We start from the raw sequence: 23,387 nt of genomic DNA on the forward strand, positions 1-23,387 counted from the left end.
TCTGCTGCAGAATGAAACACTGCATTTAGAACATCATAAACACATCTCAAAATCAAGTATTTGCATGCTGAGGTAGACATTAGATATAGCTGTCCATACCTGTTCTCATGTCTGAAAAAGCCACTGTAAACCGACTTGTGTTGGGTTGGACCCTCAGTCCAGCCTCTGTCATATTAACTGTGGTTGATGACATCGTCAGTGAGTCGCTCCTTAAAGAGTGTTTGCATCCATTGTTCATAACAGGTGCTGCTGTCTGACCTTTGGCCTTTGATAGGACTATTCTAAAGCAGTGATTGGTTTGTAATCACACAGGCCACACCCCCCACTTAAAAACACTTCCTCTTCCTGGATTTTCTTCCTTGCTTCTCCTAAGAGTCTGTCTATCCTAAGTACTCCCCCTGCTGGGCCCCCAGCTACCATTACTTCTTCTCATCCAAATCCACTGACTGGATCTTACTGCCTCATCTGACATGTCCTATTTTCCTCACACTCTGTCCACTTCCTCCTAACTCCCTTACCAAAGAGACAACAGACCTTGCTACAAATTCTCTACATCCTACTTCCACTGGACAAATCCTAACTTTCCATCCTCGCTGCTCTGCTTCTGCCCCTAACTCTACATACCTGAGCTTTTTCCTGTCATATGCTTCTTCAACTGAAGCCTCCCACGGAACAGTCAGCTCTATGAAATATACTTTCATTCTACTCCTAGACCACAAGACTATGTCAGGCCTTAGCTTTGTACTGGCTATTTCCTGGGGAACAACAAGCTTTCCTCCTAAATCTACCTGCATTTCCCAATCACAAGCATCCTCTAAGCTGCCTTGCCTCCTTGCTGTCTTACCAACTTTCTCTCCCTCTTGAACAAACTTGATTGCAACTCTCTTTATTTTAGACCCTCCTTAATTTGCCTGCCTCCGTAGGTCTTCAATTCCTGCAGCTAAGCTTTTTAAAACCTGGTTATGTCGCCACGTATACCGGCCTTGTGACAGACTAACCTTACAGCCTGACAAAATGTGCTTTAAAGTTGCAGTACCTGAACACAATGAACATAGCGGGTCTCCATTTACCCAGAGTTTTTAGGTTCTGGGGAGTTGGCAATACATCATATGTTGCCCCTATCAAAAATCTAATGCTACTTTCCTCCATACGCCACAGCTCTTTCCAGCTAAGCTTTTTCTTATCTACACCTTCCCAATTCAACCACTGACCCTGCTTAGCCTGAGCCACTGCCTTTGCACCCCTTAATATTTCCTCCTGTCTACGAACCTGTTCCACAACTAGCTTTCTCTTTTCCTTGGGACCTGCTCTACTCCACACCGGTTTGCCTGGGCCAAGCCCCAAGCCTCCCGGCCTATTTGGACATTACCCACAAATCTCTGTATGCCTGAGCGTTGCTTCTGCCTCCTGCACTGCCATTCTTGGATTCCACTTTCTCCCCTTGATTGGGTTTGGAACCACCTTACTGACTACCACATCTTTACTCCCAGATAACAGGAGCTCTGTCCTAACCTTAGTACATTTAAACTCCTCCACTAGACTAGTTACTGGGAGGCTGAAGTATGCCTTTCCCATACAGTGCCACTGTACTTAAACATCTAGGAACACCTAGCCACTTCCTAATGTAAAAGCTAACTAATCTTTCCATTTTTTCTGCAGCAGATAATGGAATCTCATATACGGACAGTGGCCACATCAGTCTCGGAAATAACCCAAACTCAGCAAACCACAACTTCAACTTTCCTGGAAGCCCTGATTTATCTATTCTATCCAGTCCCTCGGAACATCTTTCCGAAACTGCACTACCTGTTCTCCGTCATTCAAGTCTGCCTTGTACCACCTACCTAGACTCTTTACTGATTTTTCCCTAATTATTGGAATTTCCTCTTCGTCTATTACAAACTTCCTATCACTTAGCTTCCCTCTACTTATTGAGATACTTCTAGACTTACTAGGCTTAATTTTCATACTAGCCCACTTTAAGTTTTTATTAAGTCTCTCAAGTACTCTTTTCATACATGGCACTGTTGTAGTTATCAACGTCATGTCATCCATGTAGGCCCTAATTGGTGTAAGGCGCATCTCATCCTGCCGCCTCTCTCCACCTACAACCCACTTAGAAGCTCTAATGATTACCTCCATCGCCATTGTGAATGCCAATGGAGAAATCGTGCACCCTGCCATAATGCCTATTTCTAGCCTCTGCCACCCTGTCGTAAAGCCTGCTGTACTTAAGCATAGTCTAATGTCTTGGAAATACGACCTTACTAACTTAACCACTATTTCAGGCACTCTAAAATAATCAAATGCCTCCCAAATAAGGCTATGTGGCACTGAACCAAACGCATTTGCTAAATCCAAAAATATGACATGCAAGTCTCTTTTCTCTGTCTTGGCTGCCTGAATCTGATGCCAAATCATGCTAGTGTGCTCTAAACACCCTGCGAAACCTGGTATTCCTGCCTTCTGTACTGCAGTATCTATTAAGCTATTCCTTTCTAAATAACTAGCTAATCTCCGTGCGACTATGCTAAAGAAGATCTTCCCCTCCACATTTAGGAGAGAGATCATTCGAAACTGACTCAGGTCTGAGGATTCCTTCTCCTTTGGAATAAAAACACCTCCTGCCCTATGCCATGCTCTGGGAATAACCTGTTTCTCCCAAACTATTCTTAATTGCCTCCACAAAAACTTTAAGATATCAGGTGCGCTTTTATAAACCCGGTAGGGGACTCCATTTGGCCCTGGGGCCGAAGAAGCCTTTGCACGCCTGACTACCTCCAAAAATAACAAACACCTTAAACTGAAACTTATAAAAGCCTCAATGTAATAGATTACAGTACATGTGTTCTTCCATCTTGTGACCTGTTGTCATTTTGACACAGTTGTTTCAACTGCAGTGGTGTGGGCAGCCAAACAAGGAGTGTCATGAGTGTCACACCTGGATACTACAACTGAGAGTCTGTCAGTGAATAAACAGACTTCATATGACAAGATCATATACTCATCAGGCTCTTTATCAGGCCCAGCTCTAAATCCTCCATTTTAATACTTGGTGGTTGTTTGTCTTCAGCTCAACCTGCTGCTGTTATTGTTATTTTCTTATTAGTTTGTCTCTATTCTAATATTTTGATCTATATGTTGATTGTCATCTGTGTATGTGTGTTTGGACTTCCTCCAGGATGATGATCTGTTGTAGTCTGGTAGACTGAAGGCTAAAACCAACTTGCATGTTTTCACCAGCAGCTGATAAATTTGTGTTGTTCTGCTTTTATACCAGAATTTTAATTTATTTGATGGGCCAAAAGCCTCAAAACCACAAATTCTAATTCACTAAACAAACCATGAATACTTATATACTTATATATGTTACATACGTTTCTGCTGCCAGGACCAAACACAACTACACCTGCTGATATTACTAACAGTCAAATGTGGAGCCTGCTTTATAAACTGTAATTAACAGCTTTATTAATGATTAAGACATTTATCATTAATGTAAATCAGCTGAGAATGGCTCCAGCCCCCGGCAACCTTCTAAGGATAAGTAGTATAGCTAAATGGATGGACGTCTTTAATGCTTCAGTTATGTCATTAATGAGAACAACATCTGAGTTGCCAGGTTGTGGCAAATCCTCCTCCAGCAGACACTGTTTGTGTTTAGACCACTGCAATGAACTGTCCTCTGGACCAGGCTCCATTACTGATTATCAACACTTACAAATACAGATAGGTGAGACCAGGGCATCTTGTCACACTGATCATATCTCCACAACTAGAGGGTGCTATCCAAAAAAACAACAGTTGCATGTTCCTCTAAGTGTTCTGAAGTCATTTTGCTCTTGACATATGGTCTGCATCACTGAGCTGAGAACAATTTTCAAATATTCAAACCTAAAAGTAAAAAACTCTAAATCGCACTTTTTATGTCATTAAACTTGGATACATAAGTGTTTTTAAAAATATTATTTTTGCACATGATAAATGAGAGAAAAGGTGTATTTTGATTCCTAAACCAAAGTCCTGGACTAAAGCTAGCAACAGCACGTCACTCTCACTACTTCGTGAGACTACTATGTTGCTGTCTGCTGTTGGCTTCACAGGCACACCTTCTTCACCTGATATCATTGATTTAAACTAGTTGAGGTGTGCTGACATAAGCACCCATAATATTTAGTTTGAAAAGAAGAGATTTTTGGCAGATATTGTTAAATAGGGGCACAGTGTGACTGCGGATATCCTCTATAATGGTTAAAAAGGCATTTTTCATTTCAGCTGGATTTTTAATAGTTAAATATGACAAAATGGTTGAAATATACAGGAGGATGCATGAGAAGCCTTTGATTCAAAGAAATATATATAATCATGAAACATCTTTTTGTAGGAATTTTCAAACAAAATTAAGAAAAGGAAGGAAGGACAAAGGGAAGAGTTAAGGTTAAGAGTTTGATGGGTTTGAGGTGTTTCTTCATCTGAAAAATATAGTGTGACAACTGACTGCATAATGGGGCAACTTGTCACACAAGCACAATACTTTATTGTTTAATTTAATAAAGAAAATGGATGACTGTGATATACTGAGACCAAGGTACTGAGGTGAAAGTGTGACAAGATGCCCTGGTCTCCCATATTATGGTAGAACCCTGTATTAACTTATACATAGAGTCTGACTGGCTGTGGGTCTGTGCGCAAAACCAAAAACACGCCAACTGTACAAAGAACGATCCAGTAAATGTGAAATATTGGTGTTTTTATGACATTTCAAAGTGAAGTCTCCACTCTGTTTAAATCTAATGTTTTGGCAATGACTTGTTGGTAAAGCTTTAAAAGTACTGAGGGTTTCACATTTTCTGATAACCCATCAGGCCTGCAGTTAGAAATGTTTGGTATTAATGACAATAATAATAATAATAATAATAATAATAATAATAATAATAATAATAATAAGGATCTTTTTTTATAGCACTTTTCTCAGAAGAAATGTAGCAAAAAGTGCTTTACAACAAAGAAATGACCTGCACAAAGACATAAAAAGAACATAAAAATGTTAAAAACATTGATGTAAAATGAGAATCATTAAAAAACATTAATGTAAAATGAAATGGAATAACATAACATAACATAACATAACATAACATAACATAACATAACATAACATAACATAACATAACATAACATAACATAACATAACAATCAAAAATAATAACATAGAAATAATAAATAAATAATTAAAAAAACTAATAGAAGGTCAAAAGTTAGTCAGGCAGCTGTAGTTATACATGTAAATAAATCATTGATGACGTTTTCTGCAGTTTCTTTTTTTTTTTTTTGGTACCCCTGTCCCCTCTGTCCTCTCGTTTCTCCGGCTGTGACGAAGCCTGGTCGGGGTGGGGGCCGCTCCTCCACCTCAGCAGGATGACGGATGTTCATCCACTGACAGCAGTGCTGGAGGGACACGGGAAGTATTGGCTGGAACAATACCGTCACATACTGTAGGGGTTTCCCAGCTGAACACAGGACCCCACCATTACCCTGCCATGCGGGGGACAGCGGAGGGAAGACGACCACAGTTGACATAATTGCTCCTAAACATATCGCCAGATCGGAAGTATTTTAAGTGTATGACTCACGAGTTAATTTTAGCTCACCGCTGCTGTTTTGGATTATCTTAGTTTTGTCCGAACACCCCTGCAAACCGCGGAACGTGGATGGTTCCTAAAATGGCGGCGGTTTCTGTCAGTGTGTAGTGAAACTTTCTTCCTTTTTTGCGAATATTTAGCGCTTTTCTGACCCGCAGTGTCGACTGCGGTCGTGTGTTTGATAAAGTAACATTTATCGGGACACCGATGCGTGTGGCAGCGGTGGTTAGGGACGAGCGGCGTCACTCTGGGCTCCCTTTTTGGTCGTCAAAATCGCTGGGCTTCCCTCGAAGTTGACGGCGGCCGAGTGCCTGACATTGCGATCATACCGACTGTTGTTGTAATCAGATCGCTCAACGCGGAAACCGTCAGCTGAGACCAGACGTCGCAGAGTAGCTAGCTAGTTTGTCGAATCGTCGGGCCGAGTGAGGGCAGGTCGGAGAGATCCTGAGGCCGTGTCACGTCAGCTGTGAGTGGAAACAGAGGTGGTGTTGGATGTCACCACGGCGCAGTGTCAGGCGGGATTTGGTTTGCTAGCATCATGTAAGTGCCAGCCCATTTTCAGCCTTTCCCCTGCTCAGTGAACAGCTGGTTCTGCTCCGTGGCCTGCAGTCACTCACCTCCGCTTTGCCTCTATAGGGTGACTTTAATATGCTAGCTAGCTGTTAGCAAACTGTCTTAATGTTTAACTACCACTTGTGTTGGTGTAAAAACAAATGCCCACATTTGTGATAGGCCACTTACACAGTGGAAACTTTGTGAAGGAGCAGCTGTAGGTGACATGGTTGGTTTGTTAATTCTTGAATTGTCAGCAACAGCCTGATAAGTCAGTGACTAATAATCATCTATATATGGTTGGGGAGATTAAAATGCAGAAGTTAGTCCTCTGACTGTTCACTCTCTGTTTCCAAACATTGTTTTTAACTTTCATTTCCTGCTTCCTTTGTGACAACAGCCATCCTGCCAAAATCAAATGGAGAAGCTCCAGGACCTTAGCCAATCAGAGCTACAGGAGCTCCTGGACAACCCGGAGAGGGTGGAGTCTATGGCTCTAGAGTCTGACGAGGTAAAAATGATGCTTCACTTTCCATTTGACTTTCATTTTCCAGTTTGGCCTTGAACTCTCCCATGAAACGTGCCTGTGAGAAGTCAGGGGTTTGATTTACAAGTCCTGAAACTAGGAGCCCTTCAGCATGGCTAAACTCACATGACACAAACCACCTTAACTGTCATATTAATGATTTAAAACCCCAAACTGACTGTTTGTATCACAGCAGCTATTCTTCCTGGTGTCCATATAAATGTAGACACAGGGATAATACAAATCAACAGCACTTACAGTCACAGACTATAATAGTAGCTGCAACACAACATAACAAATACTGTAGAGTTGGAAGGTGTGAGGAGCTGTTTCAGGCGTCCTGGTTCCTGCAGAAAAAGTCCCATTCATTTTTCCCATAGACAGTGTGAAGTGATTGACAGCTCACAGACAGTTTTCTTGGATCAAAATGAAACTCAGTGTGGAAAAAACATGAAACATTCGTCTTAGATCACTTCACTTTTAATTTTATATATATAATCATGTATCCTGTATTTTGCATGTATAATTTTGTTCTATGGAATTTCATGACTAGCTAGCACATTAGCAAATACTCTAATCAGAAGCTAGCATGCTAGTTTGGTCTGGACCACACTAATTATTCCAGGAGGCTCTGCCCACCCATTTGAAACTTCCTGGTTTATAGAAACATGGAGAAATTTTCATGCTTCAGTCGTAAAGGGGGGGTCGCAAATACAACCTCAAAGCTAGACGTCACTAAATCCAACACACTGGTCCTTTAAGGGAAACAATGAAATGGGAATACAGAATGAGGAAAACACTGATAATGTTGTTTTATCCGAGATACATTTAAGTAATAATTTAAAACTAGATGCGCTATTTTCTGTAGTGAGTGAAGTACATTCATATATTGCTTGATATCAGACAGTACACTGGATTGAACTTGCCCCAGCATGGAACAGTATAAACTGACTTCCTGCTACAGCTCTGGTTAAAAATGAATGTGCATCACCATTAAAACTCTTTTTGATATTTCTGATAAGAACAAATAATAAAAACAATAATGTGCTTTTAACATGTAACCAGGAGGTACAGGGATCCAGTTTGGATAAGACCATCGACTGTCATTCGTTTAACTGTAACTGGTTTTATCTTGTGTCACATATTTTGAACACCGCAATATTGCAAAAAGACTATTCCCCATTTTAGTTACCATGTTATCTGTGTTTCAGCCATGACAACCTATTGTCTAAGGTGAGGTCTAAGGTCCAGTGACTTTAGTCCTCAACCTAATTAATGAACACATATTTATATGGAGGACCAGGATTGGTTTAGTGTAATTAGTTCCAAACACAATATTTGTTTTAGATACATTCAATGCAAATTAATAATTAAAAAAAAAAAAAATTTCAAGAATAAAGTCGTAATTTTGAGAATAAAATAATAATATTTAAAAGAAAAAGTCATGTTATTATGAGAATAAAGTCATTTAAGTTGTGTGTTGTTTTAGAGGGAAGTATCAGAAGCTTTAACATGAGGGATGTGGAGCATCGTGTGAAGTTCAACTTTAGGTTTCACAAGTAAGGAGATACTTCATCTTTTGGCTCATCTTCAGCAGCAGCAGCAGCAGCGTCAGGACAAGAATGACAATCATAAGATTGTGAAGAAACTGAGTCATTCTGTTGTTAGACAGACAAGCAGCAGCTGCCACTGACTGTTTGATTGGTTGTTGTAATATTCCTAAAAATTATGTATTTTTTCCTCTACAACTTTTACATTTTTAATTCTTGTAATATTACGACTTTGTTCTGGCAATGTTATGACTTTATTCTTGAAATTTCAGATTTCTTTTTTTTCTTCAATGTGGCCCTAACACTCCATCATAAATTAGGGCTGAACCATATGCAAAAAAAAACATTGTGATTATTTTGTCAGATATTGCGATGGCGATATGAGTCACATTTTCAGGTGGAGTGATAATTCTTCATTAAATTGTCACTGAAAATTTGTAAAAATGATGATAATGTGATTTTTGTTGGTCTTGGCCCGAACAAACTTGTTCCTTTACGTCTGGAGAATATGATTTGTAGGCTGGGGCGTCTCTGTAGCAACACAATACTGATGGTTCTAACAATGCACAACAATGTGACACATTTTACCTTCATTAAAAAAATTGCTGCTTAGCCATATTGCGATTTCAGTTGTGTTTTGATTAATTGTGCAGCCCTAATGCTAATATATTACTGGTTATCCTTTCAAACACTGAGTTCAAGCTAAATTTAGCTCCTACACTTTAGGTCCAGATGTGAATACTGTTGCATCATCTGTATACATTGAGTTATGGGATTCCTTCAAAATAAGAGATAGATCATTTTGATGGCCTGGGTGGGGGAAGTGAGTAAGTGGAGCTCTGTCTCAGTAAACACTGAAGCAATGCTGGTGTCCAACTGTATAGAAGTCTACCTGGGTTGCTGCCACTATTGTGAGTGAGTGTGTATCTTTTCCTTCGTACATTCCTTCCTAGGGTTGTACCAATGGACAATGATATCAGTGATCAACGATCGTGAGAGCGATTGCTGATGCTCATGCCTTTGCAGATGTCAAAACGATATTTGACTTGTTTTATTTGACGTGGCAAAAGAAGCAACAATCCCATACATACATAAAAAGCTCTCCATTACAATTTCATAAATTCATGAGTTTTTTATAAAGAGCAGCTCGACCTGTGATTTACACGGAGCAGAGGAATATAATCACTTGTTGACCGGCGGAGATAAATCTCTTTAAATAACCATAGCAATAAATGTGTTAGTGTCTTTCTATGATTCTAACACCATCAACCTTCTAGATTAAAGGGGACCTATTATGCTTTTCTGAGATTTTCCTTACTTATAGTGTGTTATATAGGTTTTTGTGCATGTAAATGGTCTCCAGAGTCACAAGGATCAAAGAGGAGGGAGGGAGTAACTCTGTCAGGGTAAAAACCCAAATTTCTCCTTTGTATGAAATGCCTCATTTGGGGTCCAGACATTACTTCCTGGTCCTATTGATGTCAATACTTCTGTTGGTGCTGCCCACCTGCAAGCTTCGCACGCCCCCACACAAGGCACAGCACATAACTAATTATGGTTAAGTGTTTTCATTAGTTTTTTAGCCATGCCGAAAAGACTGTTCTTTATTTCCTGCAGAAATCTACTTAATTTTTCCACAGTTCTCCACTGCTCCAAACATTATAATGTGATTACTGTGGATAACCGCGTTACTGTGACCTGATCATGTTAGTAAGAAGCAGCATAGCAAAGATATAAATGCTTAAACATTTGTCAGTGTTGACATGCTGTACCTCGTTAGCTCAGATAAATTATCCACAGTTTAACCACTGAGTTCATTTTTGAGTAACTATGCGCACTAATGTTAAATTCATTCATATTTACCGGCATCATAAACCAGCAGGAGGTGAAGCGGTGGAGACTCCCTACCTGTTGACTTTCTGTCTGTTCCTCCATTATTTATATTCCTGTAGTCTGGAAGAGTCTACACATAAAAAAACAAAAGTGGGTCTTCAAAAAAAAAAAAACATTCCAAGTTATGAATATTGTCGTCCGAAGTTTGTTTACACAAGATGTGCAGTATGTGTTGTTGCCATTGTAGTTGCCGGCAAGCTGACCAATCAGAGTACACTGGGCTCCAGCTCCAGAGGGAGGAGGGGCGTCTTAAAGAGCCCTGAGCGTTCCAGACAGAGGGTCAAGAGAGAACAGTATAACATGTAATGTAATGTCCTTTCAGAACATTAAAGCGTGTAAATCTTTTTAAGTCAACACCAAAAATAACACTTAAAATGACCATAATAGGTCCTCTTTAAGCATTTAGCATTTACCCTCCACAGAAAACTGTCTGTGTTGCTCTCTCTTGCATATTAACCTGGTGTTCAGTAGTGATGGGCTGTGTATCGACTTTTTAATGTATATGATATATTTTCTAACATAAGATGAGACAATACAGTTTATATCAATATAGTTAGATGTTGCTTCATATAATCGGTTTCTTCCATAAAGAAGTGACAGTGACATCTCACCTCTCTCACGCACTCTACACAATTCCACCCCCACGCACAACACCACACACAACCCCACCCTCACTCACTCACGTTCTCCTGCAACATGGAGGGAGACACAATGGCGGTCCACACTGCTGAAGTCCCAGGGTTTCCCGTACAAAGGCCACACACCTGCTAGCATTACCTATAGCCAGTATGTGAGGCGTTTAGGGAACAGCTGTAAATTGTAGCTACAGAAAATGGCACGAGTTACACGAAAGACTTGGGCCCGTATTCACAAAGCGTTTTATCTTACCACTAAGACTTCTCCTAAGTCACACTAAAAGTTTTTAACAAAATATTTTTCTCCTCAGTCCTCGTCACAAAGCTGCTGAGACAAACTTTACTAAAAGTGAAAACTCAGAACTCAAAACTCAGAGCGACTCTGTTGCTATGGCTGACGTCAATTTTCATGGACGATCTTGCTTGCAGGATTCACAGTGATTGGTTGATGAAAGATGGTCTGTGCCAGTTAACACGCGTGCACAACATAAAAATATAAAAACAGAAATAAATTAATACGAATGAAATTATAACAGATTTGGAGCTGTTTACAAGAGTAGCGCATTCTCCAAAATGCATCTATATGATCAGGTCCGTGTTGACCCAGGAGAATTTAATTTTACAATGAAAACTTACATTCAATTCACTCAATGGAAAATAATAAAAAAAAAACGTCATAGACAAGCTAACTAAAGCTAACTGGCAGCCTGTTGTAATGTAGCTGTGGTCCTGGCTGTGGGTTGAGGTGTGAGAAGATTTCCACTGTCCCCCACCAGGTGACATCCAGCTGGAATATGATCCTTTCAAACAGCTGATCAGGTCACTCTCCATAAGATCCATGAATCATGTGTAGATCCTGGACACTGTACAACAATGTCTACAGCTGTACAGGCAGCATCAATACAACATGTGTGTTGATGGTGTGATTTAGCTTCACTGTTTACAAATACCTCCTCATCTTGTGATGGTTCAGTAATTTTTATATGCGTTCCATCTATAGCAGCGATCACAGCGGGTAGACCAACCATGAAGCTGCTTTATTTCTCTGAAGTTGTTGAAGATCTAAAGGAAATCATATGAACTGTCCTGTGATGTGAGTCTACAGAGACATTTATTGTTTGGTGAATAGATTGGCTTTTCTCTGTTGCCAAGTAACACAGCATTGCCGAACTCTTACTTTATGCACTGACTTTGTTTTATTGGTTGGTTGGAAATGTTACTGCATCCTTCAGAAACTCCACAACAGTCATTATTCTGTCGTGATTGAGTCGTATCTTTTAAGAGATTCGGCATTGCATTAGGTTTCCAGAACACGGTGACGTGGAATGACAGCAGCTCTTTAAGATTCTTTGTGATTATTTAGTTAGGAGTCCTCTCCACTACTAATAACTTCTCTGACTTCGGAGCTACTTTTAGCGCTAAGTGGTGAATTACTCTTAGAAAAATTAGGACTTCTAAAGTTAGGACTGACACGCCCATTATTTTTAGGAGTTTCTCCTAAATTGGCTAGTCAGGAGCTACTTTTAGCTGTAAGATGCTTTGTGACACGAGGCCAGATTTGTTGGCAGAAAATATGGTTCAGTTATTTGGAGATCAGACAAGCAGTTCTGTTGACATCTGTATTGTTTGTACAGCTGTGTGTTTAGTTAGGAAGAGGGGGAAATCCTGTAGCACTGCACTCACCTGTCACCTAAAGAGGCCATGCCCACAATTATACATGACTTTAAGCCTTAAAGAGGACCTATAATGGCCATTTTTAGTGTTCATCATTTCATTCTTGTTGTCGACTAAATAGATTTACATGTTTTAATGTTCTGAAAATACATTATTTTTCTTCTTCTGTACACCCTCTGTCTGAAAGGCTCTGTTAGAGCTCAGAGCTTTTTCGGGCCCCCCTTCTCCCTCTGGAGCTGACCGGCAACTAACATGGCAGTGACCGCATGTCTAGTATAAACAACTGGTTGTGGCGACTTCAGTTTTGCATTATCCTGAACCAGAAGATGACAGACCCGATCCACCTTCACAAGCTGGACTGGAGCAGAAAACAAGTGTACCGACTGTCCTGCAGCCGGAAGGAGGAAGAAATATGAAGAGAGCTGCAAATTAAGGAGCTGGACAGTCTGCAAAGACTTCGAATGACAATATTCATAACTTTGAATGCTTTTATGAGAAACCCTTTTGATTTTCTTAATCTGTGGACACTTCCGGACCAAAGGAATATAGATAATGAAGGAACAGACAGTGAACAGATAGGGAGTCTCCACGGCTTCACCTCCTGCTGGTACACAATGCCGGTAAATCTGAATTAATTTAACGTTAGTGCGCATAGTTACTGAAAAACGAACTCAGCGGTTAAACTGTGGATAATTATCTGAGCTAACGAGGCACAGCATGTCAGTACTGACAAATGTTTAAGCATTTATATCTCTGCTATGCTGCTTCTAACATGATCAGGTTGCGAACGGGTCGCAGTAACACAGTTAACATCCATAATAACAATGCACACTTACAGGCTGTGAGGCTGAGTCCCCTGTTCAGCCACATCAAGTGTGAATTACAGAAATAAACGTTGTGAAAATGAAACCTAACTGTGCGTGGTTTCTGAAGCAGTCTTCCTTGAAGTGTTGGCTCACACTATAATGTTTGGAGCAGTGGAGGACCATGGAAAAATGAAGGCGATTTCTCCAGGAAATTAAGAACACTGTCTTTTTGGCATGGCTACAAAACGAATGAAACACTTCACCATAAGTAGTTATGTGCTGTGCCTTGTGTGGGGGCATGTCAAACTTGCAGGTGGGCAGCACCAAGAGAGGTACTGACATCAATAGGACCAGGAAGTAATGTCTGGACCCCTAATGAGTCAATTCATACAAAGGAAGAAATTGGGTTTTTACCCTAACAGAGTTACCCTTTGATGGAAACTTTGATCCTTGTAACTCTGGGGACCATTTACATGCACAACAACCTATATAACACACTAAGTAAGGAAAAACTCAGAAAAGTATAATAGCTCCCCTTTAACAAAATGTAAACAGGCGAGTTTTATAGATAGATAGATAGACAGATAGATACTTTATTTATACCCTAGGGGAAATTCATGTGGCCATTAGCTCATTTTTGATGATAATAATAATAATAATAATAATAATAATAATAATGATAATAACAGTTGATAATAAATAAACAATAATAATTGAATTAGTCCACATCCTTTGGCTGAGGTGTTGTATAGCCTAATGGCAGTGGGAACGATGGATCTCCTGAACCTCTCTGTTCTGCAGTACAGTGAGATGAGACATTTGCTGCACCTGTAGCTGCTTCTCTGTCCTGCCAGAATGTTGTGGAGAGGTGGTTGGTATCAATGTCCAAGATAGCCTCCATCTTACATTGCATGCATCTCTCCACAACAGTCCTGAGTGACTCCAGACTCCTGCTAAGCACAGACCCAGCCTTTTTTACCAGCTTGTCCAGTCTCCTTATGTTCATGTCTGACATGCTGCCGCCCCAGCAGACTGCAGCATAAAAAAGTACACTGGCCACGACTGACTGATAAAACATGTGCAGCATTTCACTGTGGACATCAAAGGACCTGAGCTTCCTGAGGAAAAAGAGCCGGGCTCTGCCCCTTCTGGTAGATGGCATCCGTGCTCAGGGACCAGTCCATTTTACTGTCTAGGTGCACACCTAGGTATTTATAAGTGTGCACCACCTCAATGTCCTTCCCTCGAATGTTGACTGGCTGAAGGGTGGGCCTAGACCTCCGAAAGTCCATGACCATCTCCTTGTTCTTGGAGGTGTTCAGAAGGAGGAAGTTCTTGTCGTTCCATTCACTGATCAGATCCCTGTACTCCTCTTCCTGCCAGTTCTTGATACGCGCCATAATAGCTGTGTCATCCGAGTATTTCTGGATGTGGCAGGACTCAGAGTTGTATTTAAAGTCCGCCGTATACAGGAACAGAGCCAGAACAGTCCCCTGTGGAGCCCCAGCGCTGCTCATCACTATCTCACAGTTACCCAGCCTGAGGTATTGTGCTCGTCTTGTCAGGTAATTCACAATCCAGGACGTGAAGCAGGGATCCACCCCCATCCCTTCCAGCTTGTCTTTAAGAATGGGAGGTTGGATGGTGTTAAATGCACTTGAAAAATCAAAGAACATAATCCTCATGTAACTACCTGGCTCATCCAAGTAAGAATGGGCCGGGTGGAGCATGTAAAGGACATCATCATCCACTCCAATATGTTCTTTGTAGGTGAACTGTAGGGGTATATTAACAGTTGTCATGAAGGAAGAAATTAGCTAGAAACACCAAAACTGTTTTCGTACCAGGCTGTAAACATGTTAATTTCTGCCGTAAAGTTGGACATTTTAACATGGGAATCTATTGTTATTGACCCACTGTTGGAGCCAGACTCTAGTGGTCATTATAGGAACTGCAGCTTTTGGTTCTTCAGGGTTGATGCTTCAGGTTTCAGACCTGGAGGTTGATGCTTTCTTACAACTGAACATTTACCTGCTCTGTAGAAAATACTGAGATATTTCATGTGTGTCATCATTCAGTCTAACGGTCCAGAGATGTGGTCTTTGGTCAGCATAGCTCAATTTTAGTACCTAGTTTCACATAGCTCTCTACACTTCCTGTCCTTTAACCTCTTTGACTCACTTCCATCTAATCAAAGTTGGTCATTGACAGACACGACTTGGTCTGCACAAGCAGGACTTTCCTCATTAATCATAAACTCAGGATCTGAGCAGCTGCAGATTATGGTTGACAGTCCCCAGCTGTGGGACCAGATCCAGGAAAGACCAGTCACTAATTAACAGCTGGATTCAGTTACTGAATGTTATGAGAAGTCAGTGGACAGCAGTTAGAACTACTGACATACAGAAGTTAGTGTAGTCCACCAGTACTGCTCCTCTGCCCACACCTACCTTGGATTGGTGGGTGTGTCCGACCACTTTTGTAACTTTATGAACCGTGTAAGGTGCTGAAATGGTCCTCAGGTTGATAACTGTGGACATTTGTTTATTTTAAAGGTACACAATCATTGGTGACTGCTGAATGAACTGAATCTAATATAGTATGCAAGTCATGAATTTGTATTTTGTAAATGTACTTTTACTTAACTTTGTTCCTGTTTTGTGTCTGAAACCAAAATGAAATTTCTCTTGGTTGCACTCAGTGATTAGAGAATGGCTCCTCAGTCTTGTGCTTCAAGCTTAATGTTGAATAGCTGATTTTTCTCATGTACTGGGGTTAGGGTTAGGGTTAGAACAATATCAGAACAATACATTGAAACACTGAAAATGGATCAGTTTACATATAAAATGTTGATTTTGTTAAAGATGTAAACTAACAGTTTTTTGTTTTGTTTTCTGTTCTTTGCTGCATTTCATTCCTTCTCTCTCTCTCCCTGACTTTCCTGTCTCTCTCTCTCACTGCTCCTATTAAAAATAAAGGCAAAAATGCCAAAAATAACTTAAAAAATAAGGCACCAATCCTGTACCTCTCCAGTGGGTATGTACATTTTTTTACCAGGATATAAAGGTACGTTTTTGTCACTAGGGGAACAGAAATGTTCTTTTAGAGGTCCAGAGAAGAAGGTACAAAAATGCAGCAATGTTTGAAGGGAGAGCTGAACCCTGCTAGGGTACAGCTGGAGCCACGAAGATCCATTCCTGTACTTTCATTCCTTAGTGTGTATGTTACAGACACCTGCTGTAGATGCTCACCCCTGTGTTCCCTGAGGCAGAGTGTACCTAAAACTGATTATAGCTTCTCCATCATTTATTTCTCATGTGAAATCACCAACACTGGTATTTAAGAAGTGACTCACTGTGTCCTTCACCCATGAGGTAGATACCTGAGCTTTGGTACTTCTTCTCATCGTGTCCACAAGACAGTCAGTTACAAGGCTTGGCTAGATGTGGTTCAGCCACAGCTGAACACATTTCTGTCCCTTCTCATTAAACTCTGCTAAGTCCGATGCTGTGCAGGGCTGTTCCAGCAGGGGGCATATCAGGAGGTGTTGCATGGTCTGTGGTTCAGTGTCACAGTCACACACGGCGTCCCCATCATTCAAATGTCCCCATTTGGTGAGAGTGGCTTTTGCACGTCCAACACCAGATCTTAGTCTGTTTAAGCATTTCCACATTGCGTAGTTGGTATCTGCTCCGGGGGGCAGTGCCTCGCTCGCCTTTAGCTCCATTGTTGTTTCTGGTGGAAGGTTGTCGAGTCTTTCTTCCCACCGAGTGACTCTTTCACTGCTTGTGCTCGGTGTTCCGAGGGGTGGGACACTTTTCAGGAAGCTTTGGTACTGATACTAAAGAGATATTGATAAAGCCGCACTTTACCCATTAGACTATAAATACTTTTCCCCTATACCTTAGTTTGAGAAATATATTTTTCTGCGAAGCCTCATTTTTTCATAGAACAAAAGAACCCAGTCCTTAAATATCTGAGGCAAACTGAAGCTAAATCTGATTATAGAATTAAAGAGATGCTTAATCTGACCACTTTTCCGTTTGTGATACTTGATGATAGCACTGAGGTTTGGTACCCAGCCTTTCACACCACAAAATGACATTTGCACTGACAATGCCTCTGCATTTAATGGAATCCACAAAGTGCCTTTAAATGTGAAGTTGTCTGATGTCTGTCTTCCTCCCCCTCAGATCCAGAACATCCAGCTGGAGAGAGAGATGGCGCTGGCATCCAATCGCAGCCTGGCAGAGCAGAACCTGGACATGAAGCCTCGTCTGGAGTCACAGAGGGAGATGCTGGTGGAGAGATACTCTCAACTAGAGGCCGTCAGAGAAACCTACAGACAACACTGCTCCATCAGAGGTGGGGTGGGGGTGGGGGATGGGGGGTGGGGGGTGTGGGGGTCTTTTTTATACTGATTGATCAGTTGGTATCATTACACATGTTGACTTGAGGTGAAGATTCCTACCTCATGTCCGAACATGTACACTGAGAAATAACAAAAGCTGGTGTTGAGATTAACAGTGGGAAAAGTAATCATAACAGTGATCTTGTGATATATGATTGATATGATTGGTACACTGTTATAGTATTTTTGTATTTTTGTTTGATTTGCTGCAGTGAGTATCAGAGCTGTCACTATATCAGATTTTCACAACACAATTACAACACAAAAAATTCACAATAACGATGTTATCACGATCTCTATAGAAAACATTAATAATAATAATAATAATAATAATAATAATATCAATGTTATGTTTAACTGTGTTCATTGTGTTTCGTCTCTTTGTCAAATGAATGAGACTCAGATATGAGTGTAGGGAGGCAAAGACAGTCTGTAACCACAACTGTCTAAAGTGAACAAATAATAAAAATAATGATATTCTTTTTATTTTATTCAGTTAATTTATAGAGCACTTTTCAACATCTATGTGCTTGATGAAGGCAGCAATAAAATCAACAGGTTTCAAATAGAAGACAATAGATAAAACAATTAAAACTGTAAGGTGAATAGAAACCAACAGTCATTTTAAGATAAATGGACTAAAACCAGGAAAGCTCTTTGATGAAAGTAAGTTTTAAGAAGAGTGTTAAAGGTGCACTATGCATTCCTGCATGACGTCACTTCTGTTGACGTTCGAAGTAAATACCAAACAAAACAGAGCAAGCTCGCCCCTCCCCCCCATGTTTCCGTGACTGTCATGAACACGCATCGAAAACGAAAGTGGATCCGTGCTACGTCGGTTCTTGTCGGTGATTGGCTGGAACGTGGTTTGTTATGTTTTGGGGCACAGCCTGTGCCCCTAGTGTTTGTTTGCTGTTTGTGACACCTGTGTTGTCTCCAGAGACCATGCTTTTTCACAGTGTATTCAGGGGGCAGGCAGCTAGCGGATCAAGGGGAGATGCCTATGATTTGAGACAAAAATAAAATCGCGCTGAAACCATGCAGGAATGCATAGTGCACCTTTAAAGGAGGTCACACACTTAGCCGACCTGATTTCCTTGTGCAGATTGATCCAGAACCTCTGGGCCCCGTCTGCAAACGCTCTATAAATACAACAATTACACTCAATGGACAGTGAAAAGAAACAAGATCCACAAGGTCAAACATCTGTCATCACCATATTATCACACGTTATTAACACCACATCAATATTTAATTTTTCAGATATCATATATATATATGATACATAGTATAATGTTGAAACATGAACAGGTCAGAGGTGGTTAGAATCATGGTGTCATGTCCGGGCTAGCCTCTGTTCCTTAAGTTAAAGATAAAGTCACTGTCACATTCACTTGAGCTGTTCTTCAAAATATAAACCTGTGTTGAAATGTGTGAAAAGATTTCATATTTCAACTGTAATTATTTGCTCTAATTAAAAATGTACGGTCTTTAACCTCAACAAGGCCTTTGAAGTAGTTTGCCTTGTTCTCCAGCAGAGGGCACTCTTAGAATTTACTATTAGCTTGACATACTGATGCCCTGTGGACATGCCCACAATACTGTCACATTTTTTACTTGGTTTATATGGAGTGTCTGTTTAGACAGCACTGTTATTTATTTATGAGGTGCTGTATGTAAGTACTTTAATTTGAAAGTTCAGTCGCTGCCTGGCCTTGTCCCACTTCCTGTCTCCCTGCCTGCAGCAGGTCTCCACCGTCTTGGACTGCAGCTGGTGACAGTGGTTCTGCTCAGGTGATTCATGTGGAGCTACACCAAACTCACCGAGGCTGCAGAGCAGAACCAGAGCTGCTGTCTCCAGCTGCAGTTAGTGGGCTAGCTGTTTAACAATTAATATGGTCTGGTTAGCAGTGACTGAACTTTTGAAATTAAATATCTAAATATAGAAACTTTTAATGAGGCGATCTGATCATATATCAAAGTCAGATCACCCACCCCTAATTAAATGTATTGATTATGAAATAATCATTAGTAGCAGCCAGCATGGTTGGGTGTGGTCGGAAGTGCAGCTGTAACCACGCCCAGCATTGATGTCACATTCCACTGACCATACCCTAGATCTTCAGACGCAGCAGGTCAGCTGTTTGGCTGCTCTTCATGTTCATGTACTATGAAAATAAGACAGAATGTGTCACGTGTGGAAGTCATCATCATCATCATCATCATCATCATCATCATCATCATCATCATCATCATCATCATCATCATCATGGTCTCAGTGACTCAGATGGACAGAGTTAGACGTGAATGGCTTAGTGTATGACAGTGTGAATGTAGACAGTTTCTTTGTCTCCACTCACACTTTCTGTTACAATGATGTCACCGCACACAGGTGTCATCAGTCTCTCAGTGAACAGTGGCCTGCTGGGATGTATTGTTACCTCTCTCACTCTCTCTCCTGCTCTTCCTCTCCTCCTCCTCCTCAGATGGGATGGTGGGTCAGGTGTCTCCAGAGGCCTTGTTCTCCAGACTACAGGCAGAGGGCAGCAAAACGGAGGCAGAGTCAGAGGTCAGTGCAGAGCTGTACACACACACACACACACACACACACAAACAAAGTGTGCACCCCGGTTCCCTCCACAAACAGCCAATGGGATTTTGACATTTTGGATTATTAGAGAAAAACAACAGTTTGTGATCCTGGCAGGTTTTGTTCAGCAGGATCATCTTCACTAATGAACACCACTCTGTGATGTTTGAAGCCTCAGTACAATCAGCAGAAGTGAAAAGTTAATGTTAAGCTATAAACCAACTACACCATGGTCACTTGACTTCAACACTACGGTCACACACACCACCACTAAACTTCAGCTTGTAGTTTGATTTAGCTCTCACCTCTTCTACAAAAGCCTTTCCTATGACAGAGTTAGTGACAGTTTGTACCGACACAACAAGGCTGTAAAGGTGGACTGGTGAGTAGATCAGTTTTCAAGTTCAGCGTGATGACATTTAACGTCCTCAACAACCATTGCAGTCTCATTACTATACACTTGTTAGCAACCAAAACGTAAAAACTTCACGAATCAGGACTGGACTATATATATACATATATATATGTATGTTCTTATATATCATGTATATGCAATATCAGTCTCACACTCTCTGTAACAGTTCCAAAAGGCAACATGTTGTTTTGTTTTGGTGACCCTATTGGTGGGAGGTGGGGCTACACTACACAGCACACTTTGCTTATCTCAGAGTATTAACCACAGCTGATCAGTTTGAAGATGATCACTATCTTACCGGTAAATGAAAATTGGCCGATCAATCAGAGCATCCTGACTGGAGTGAGGGTGATGCAGACACACTAACTGACTGACTGACAGCTGTTAGATGCTTGTTGTGATAATTTTGTGATATTGCATGTAATGTAAACAGTGGCTCTGTCTTCATGTGGCCATGTGTCATTCTCATACTGTTCACTCTCAGCTCTGTGACACTCTGTGTGATGCAGTGTGTTCATGTCATACAGTATAAGGTAAGGTTCTGATGTTATGTTGTGAGTTACTCTGTGACCCCTGTGTTGACCCACACTGTGTCTCTAGACTGACCCCATTCAAATGAATGAGAGGACTGTGGGCTTCAGTCTGGAGGGCAGCACTGAGAGAGAGAGAGAGAGACCTCCAAAAGAGAGAGTGAGAGGAGAGAAACCATCAAGTGAATTTCAATCCGAAGTCCAAAAAAAGTTTAGTGACAATTTAATGTGGATGTTTATGAAAAAGCCATTAACTACATCCAAGCTTTGTCCTATCGTCCACCTCTACTCTCAGTCTGCTTCTCTGTTCCTCTGCCACATCATAACTGTTTAAATCACAAATCTCGAACTAAGTATTGGTATCTGTAGTGATTGATCAGTGTCACTGTCAGCTTCCTGGTTTAATTGTAGGAAGAATCAATAAATAAAAACAATGCTGTTTTTTAAGGATCAATGTTTTCATCTGTCTTAATATGATATCTCTGTATCGCCTTCACATTTGGTACAAGCAACAACCACCAGGAGGGAACAGTAGTGATATAGTGAACACCAGACTTCAGTCAGACAGTATGACCTGTCCTTTCACAGAAGAACACATGTCTCATTTTAATATGGAGGTCTACTTGTAGCTGTGTCATTTTAAAAGTTTCAGGACAGGCATTTCATATCACAGCAGGGAGCTCAGAGCTTTCAGACTTGTACTTCGAAGATGTGTTTTAGGTCTAAGATGTGCCCACCAGTAACCATCACTCTGTGTGTGTGTGTGTGTGTGTGTGTGTGTGTGTGTGTGTGTGTGTGTGTGATTGTGGCGGCGGCGCGCGCGCGCCTGCAGGCTCTAGCTGATGAGTTTCTGGAGGGCTCTCTGTCGTTGGACTCCTTCCTCGACCGCTTCCTCTCGCTGCGCTCCCTTGCTCACAAAAGACGAGTCCGGATAGAGAAACTCCAGGAGATCCTGCGACAGAGGAGCGAGGGCAATCTCACCGCCATGACATCATCAGCAGGCATCAGCCAGGATCCTGCTGCCACGCCATCACCGTGGAATCAACAGACGACAACAACGACAACAAATCAGCAGCAGCTGAACTCCAAACCTCAGTCCTCTTCTTACCAAAACGCCTCTCAGCCAGCCTCCTTGTCTGCTGGATTACCCTACAGCCCCTACCCCATCACCACGCCCAACCCCCCCCCTGCAGCAGCGGCAGCAGGCTCCAGCCCGGCCATCCCTCCCTACCCAGGTTCCGGCTCGCCCTTCACCCCAGCTGGGAGCTACCCTGGCCCCAGGCCCGCTTTCGGGCCTCCGGCTTCAGCCGCCTGCCCTTACCCAACCCAGCCTTCCTTTCCAGCCCCACACCCGGGCTCAGCATTTGGCCAGTACACCCCCAGCCAACCCCAGAGTGGCCCTGCGCCCTACCCGGCCTCCTACAGCTACGGTGGCTACAGCTACCCCGCTGGGCCCCCCTTTTCCTCTTCTCAGTCACCGACGGGGAGACCCGTCTACAGACCAGGATATGGAGTCCCACAGCCATACTCCTGAAAGCACTACTGCTCCTATGTCTAACTTCTTCTTCTCAATTCTTCCTTGCTGTCTCACCCTCCCCCCTTCCTCCCTCCCTGACCTCCCTCTCTCTCCTCACCCTGACTCCTTGTCCTCCTCTTGTCTTTGTACCTTTTCTACCCCCCCCATCTCCCAGATTCAAGAGGTGTCTCGCTTTACTTATATTTGTTGCACTATTTGTCTCTCTCTCTAAATATCAGTCTGTCGATCTTTTTCTCTTTCCTTTTCCCTTCCTCCATCACCCTGCGACCCACCCCGCCCCACACTAGTCTCAGGTTGTTGCGTTGTTTTTAAATGTTCACACTTGTATCTGGCCGTTCATACACTCACCCTCCTCCCTCTGTCCATCGCTCCCTCCCACCCTCCTCTTCTGCCATTTCGTGTGTGTGTATGTGTGTGTGTGTGTGTGTGTGTGTGTGTGTGTGTGTGTGTGTGTGTGTGTGTGTGTGTGTGGGTGTTGTTGCTATTTGGCAATCAGAAAACCTTATAAACACACAAGTGCACTCCCCCTGACAGAAGTCAGTCTTTGTAACACTACACCAGTGTCAGTAGCTGTGTGTTGGAGGGTCTGTCAGTAGAAGGTAGATGTCGGCTCTTATGTTAGGTTC

The 23,387-nt window shown here is 41.8% G+C and overlaps 1 protein-coding gene across 4 annotated transcripts; it reads left to right on the forward strand.

Annotated features, from left to right (window-relative positions):
• Nucleotides 1–5,285: 5,285 nt before the first annotated feature.
• On the forward strand, nt 5,286–23,180 carry LOC111230452 (vacuolar protein sorting-associated protein 37C-like). Of its 4 annotated transcripts, none has more exons than XM_022757195.1 (5): nt 5,286–6,108; nt 6,595–6,705; nt 17,472–17,643; nt 20,176–20,258; nt 22,057–23,180. In XM_022757195.1, exons 2-5 carry the CDS (start codon nt 6,613–6,615, stop codon nt 22,756–22,758), a joined length of 1,050 nt encoding a protein of 349 aa, XP_022612916.1. In that variant the 5' UTR covers nt 5,286–6,108; nt 6,595–6,612; the 3' UTR covers nt 22,759–23,180. The 4 variants fall into 4 exon arrangements, with proteins under 4 accessions (XP_022612916.1, XP_022612915.1, XP_022612918.1 ...); XM_022757194.1 differs by having other exon boundaries at nt 5,289–6,182; XM_022757197.1 differs by lacking the exon at nt 5,286–6,108 and adding an exon at nt 6,209–6,279.
• Nucleotides 23,181–23,387: the final 207 nt, after the last annotated feature.

The sequence above is a fragment of the Seriola dumerili genome, unplaced genomic scaffold (assembly GCF_002260705.1).
Source record: "Seriola dumerili isolate Sdu_G_001 unplaced genomic scaffold, Sdu_1.0 BDQW01000267.1, whole genome shotgun sequence".
Taxonomy (NCBI): Eukaryota; Metazoa; Chordata; class Actinopteri; order Carangiformes; family Carangidae; genus Seriola; species Seriola dumerili.

Excerpts from the sequence above, each read along its gene's own strand:
- LOC111230452 (XM_022757195.1), top strand. The coding sequence starts at position 6,613 with ATGGAGAAGCTCCAGGACCTTAGCCAATCAGAGCTACAGGAGCTCCTG. Across the intron at positions 17,644-20,175 it reads ACAACACTGCTCCATCAGAG|ATGGGATGGTGGGTCAGGTG; the intron begins GTGGGGTGGGGG and ends CCTCCTCCTCAG. Across the intron at positions 20,259-22,056 it reads AAACGGAGGCAGAGTCAGAG|GCTCTAGCTGATGAGTTTCT; the intron begins GTCAGTGCAGAG and ends GCGCGCCTGCAG.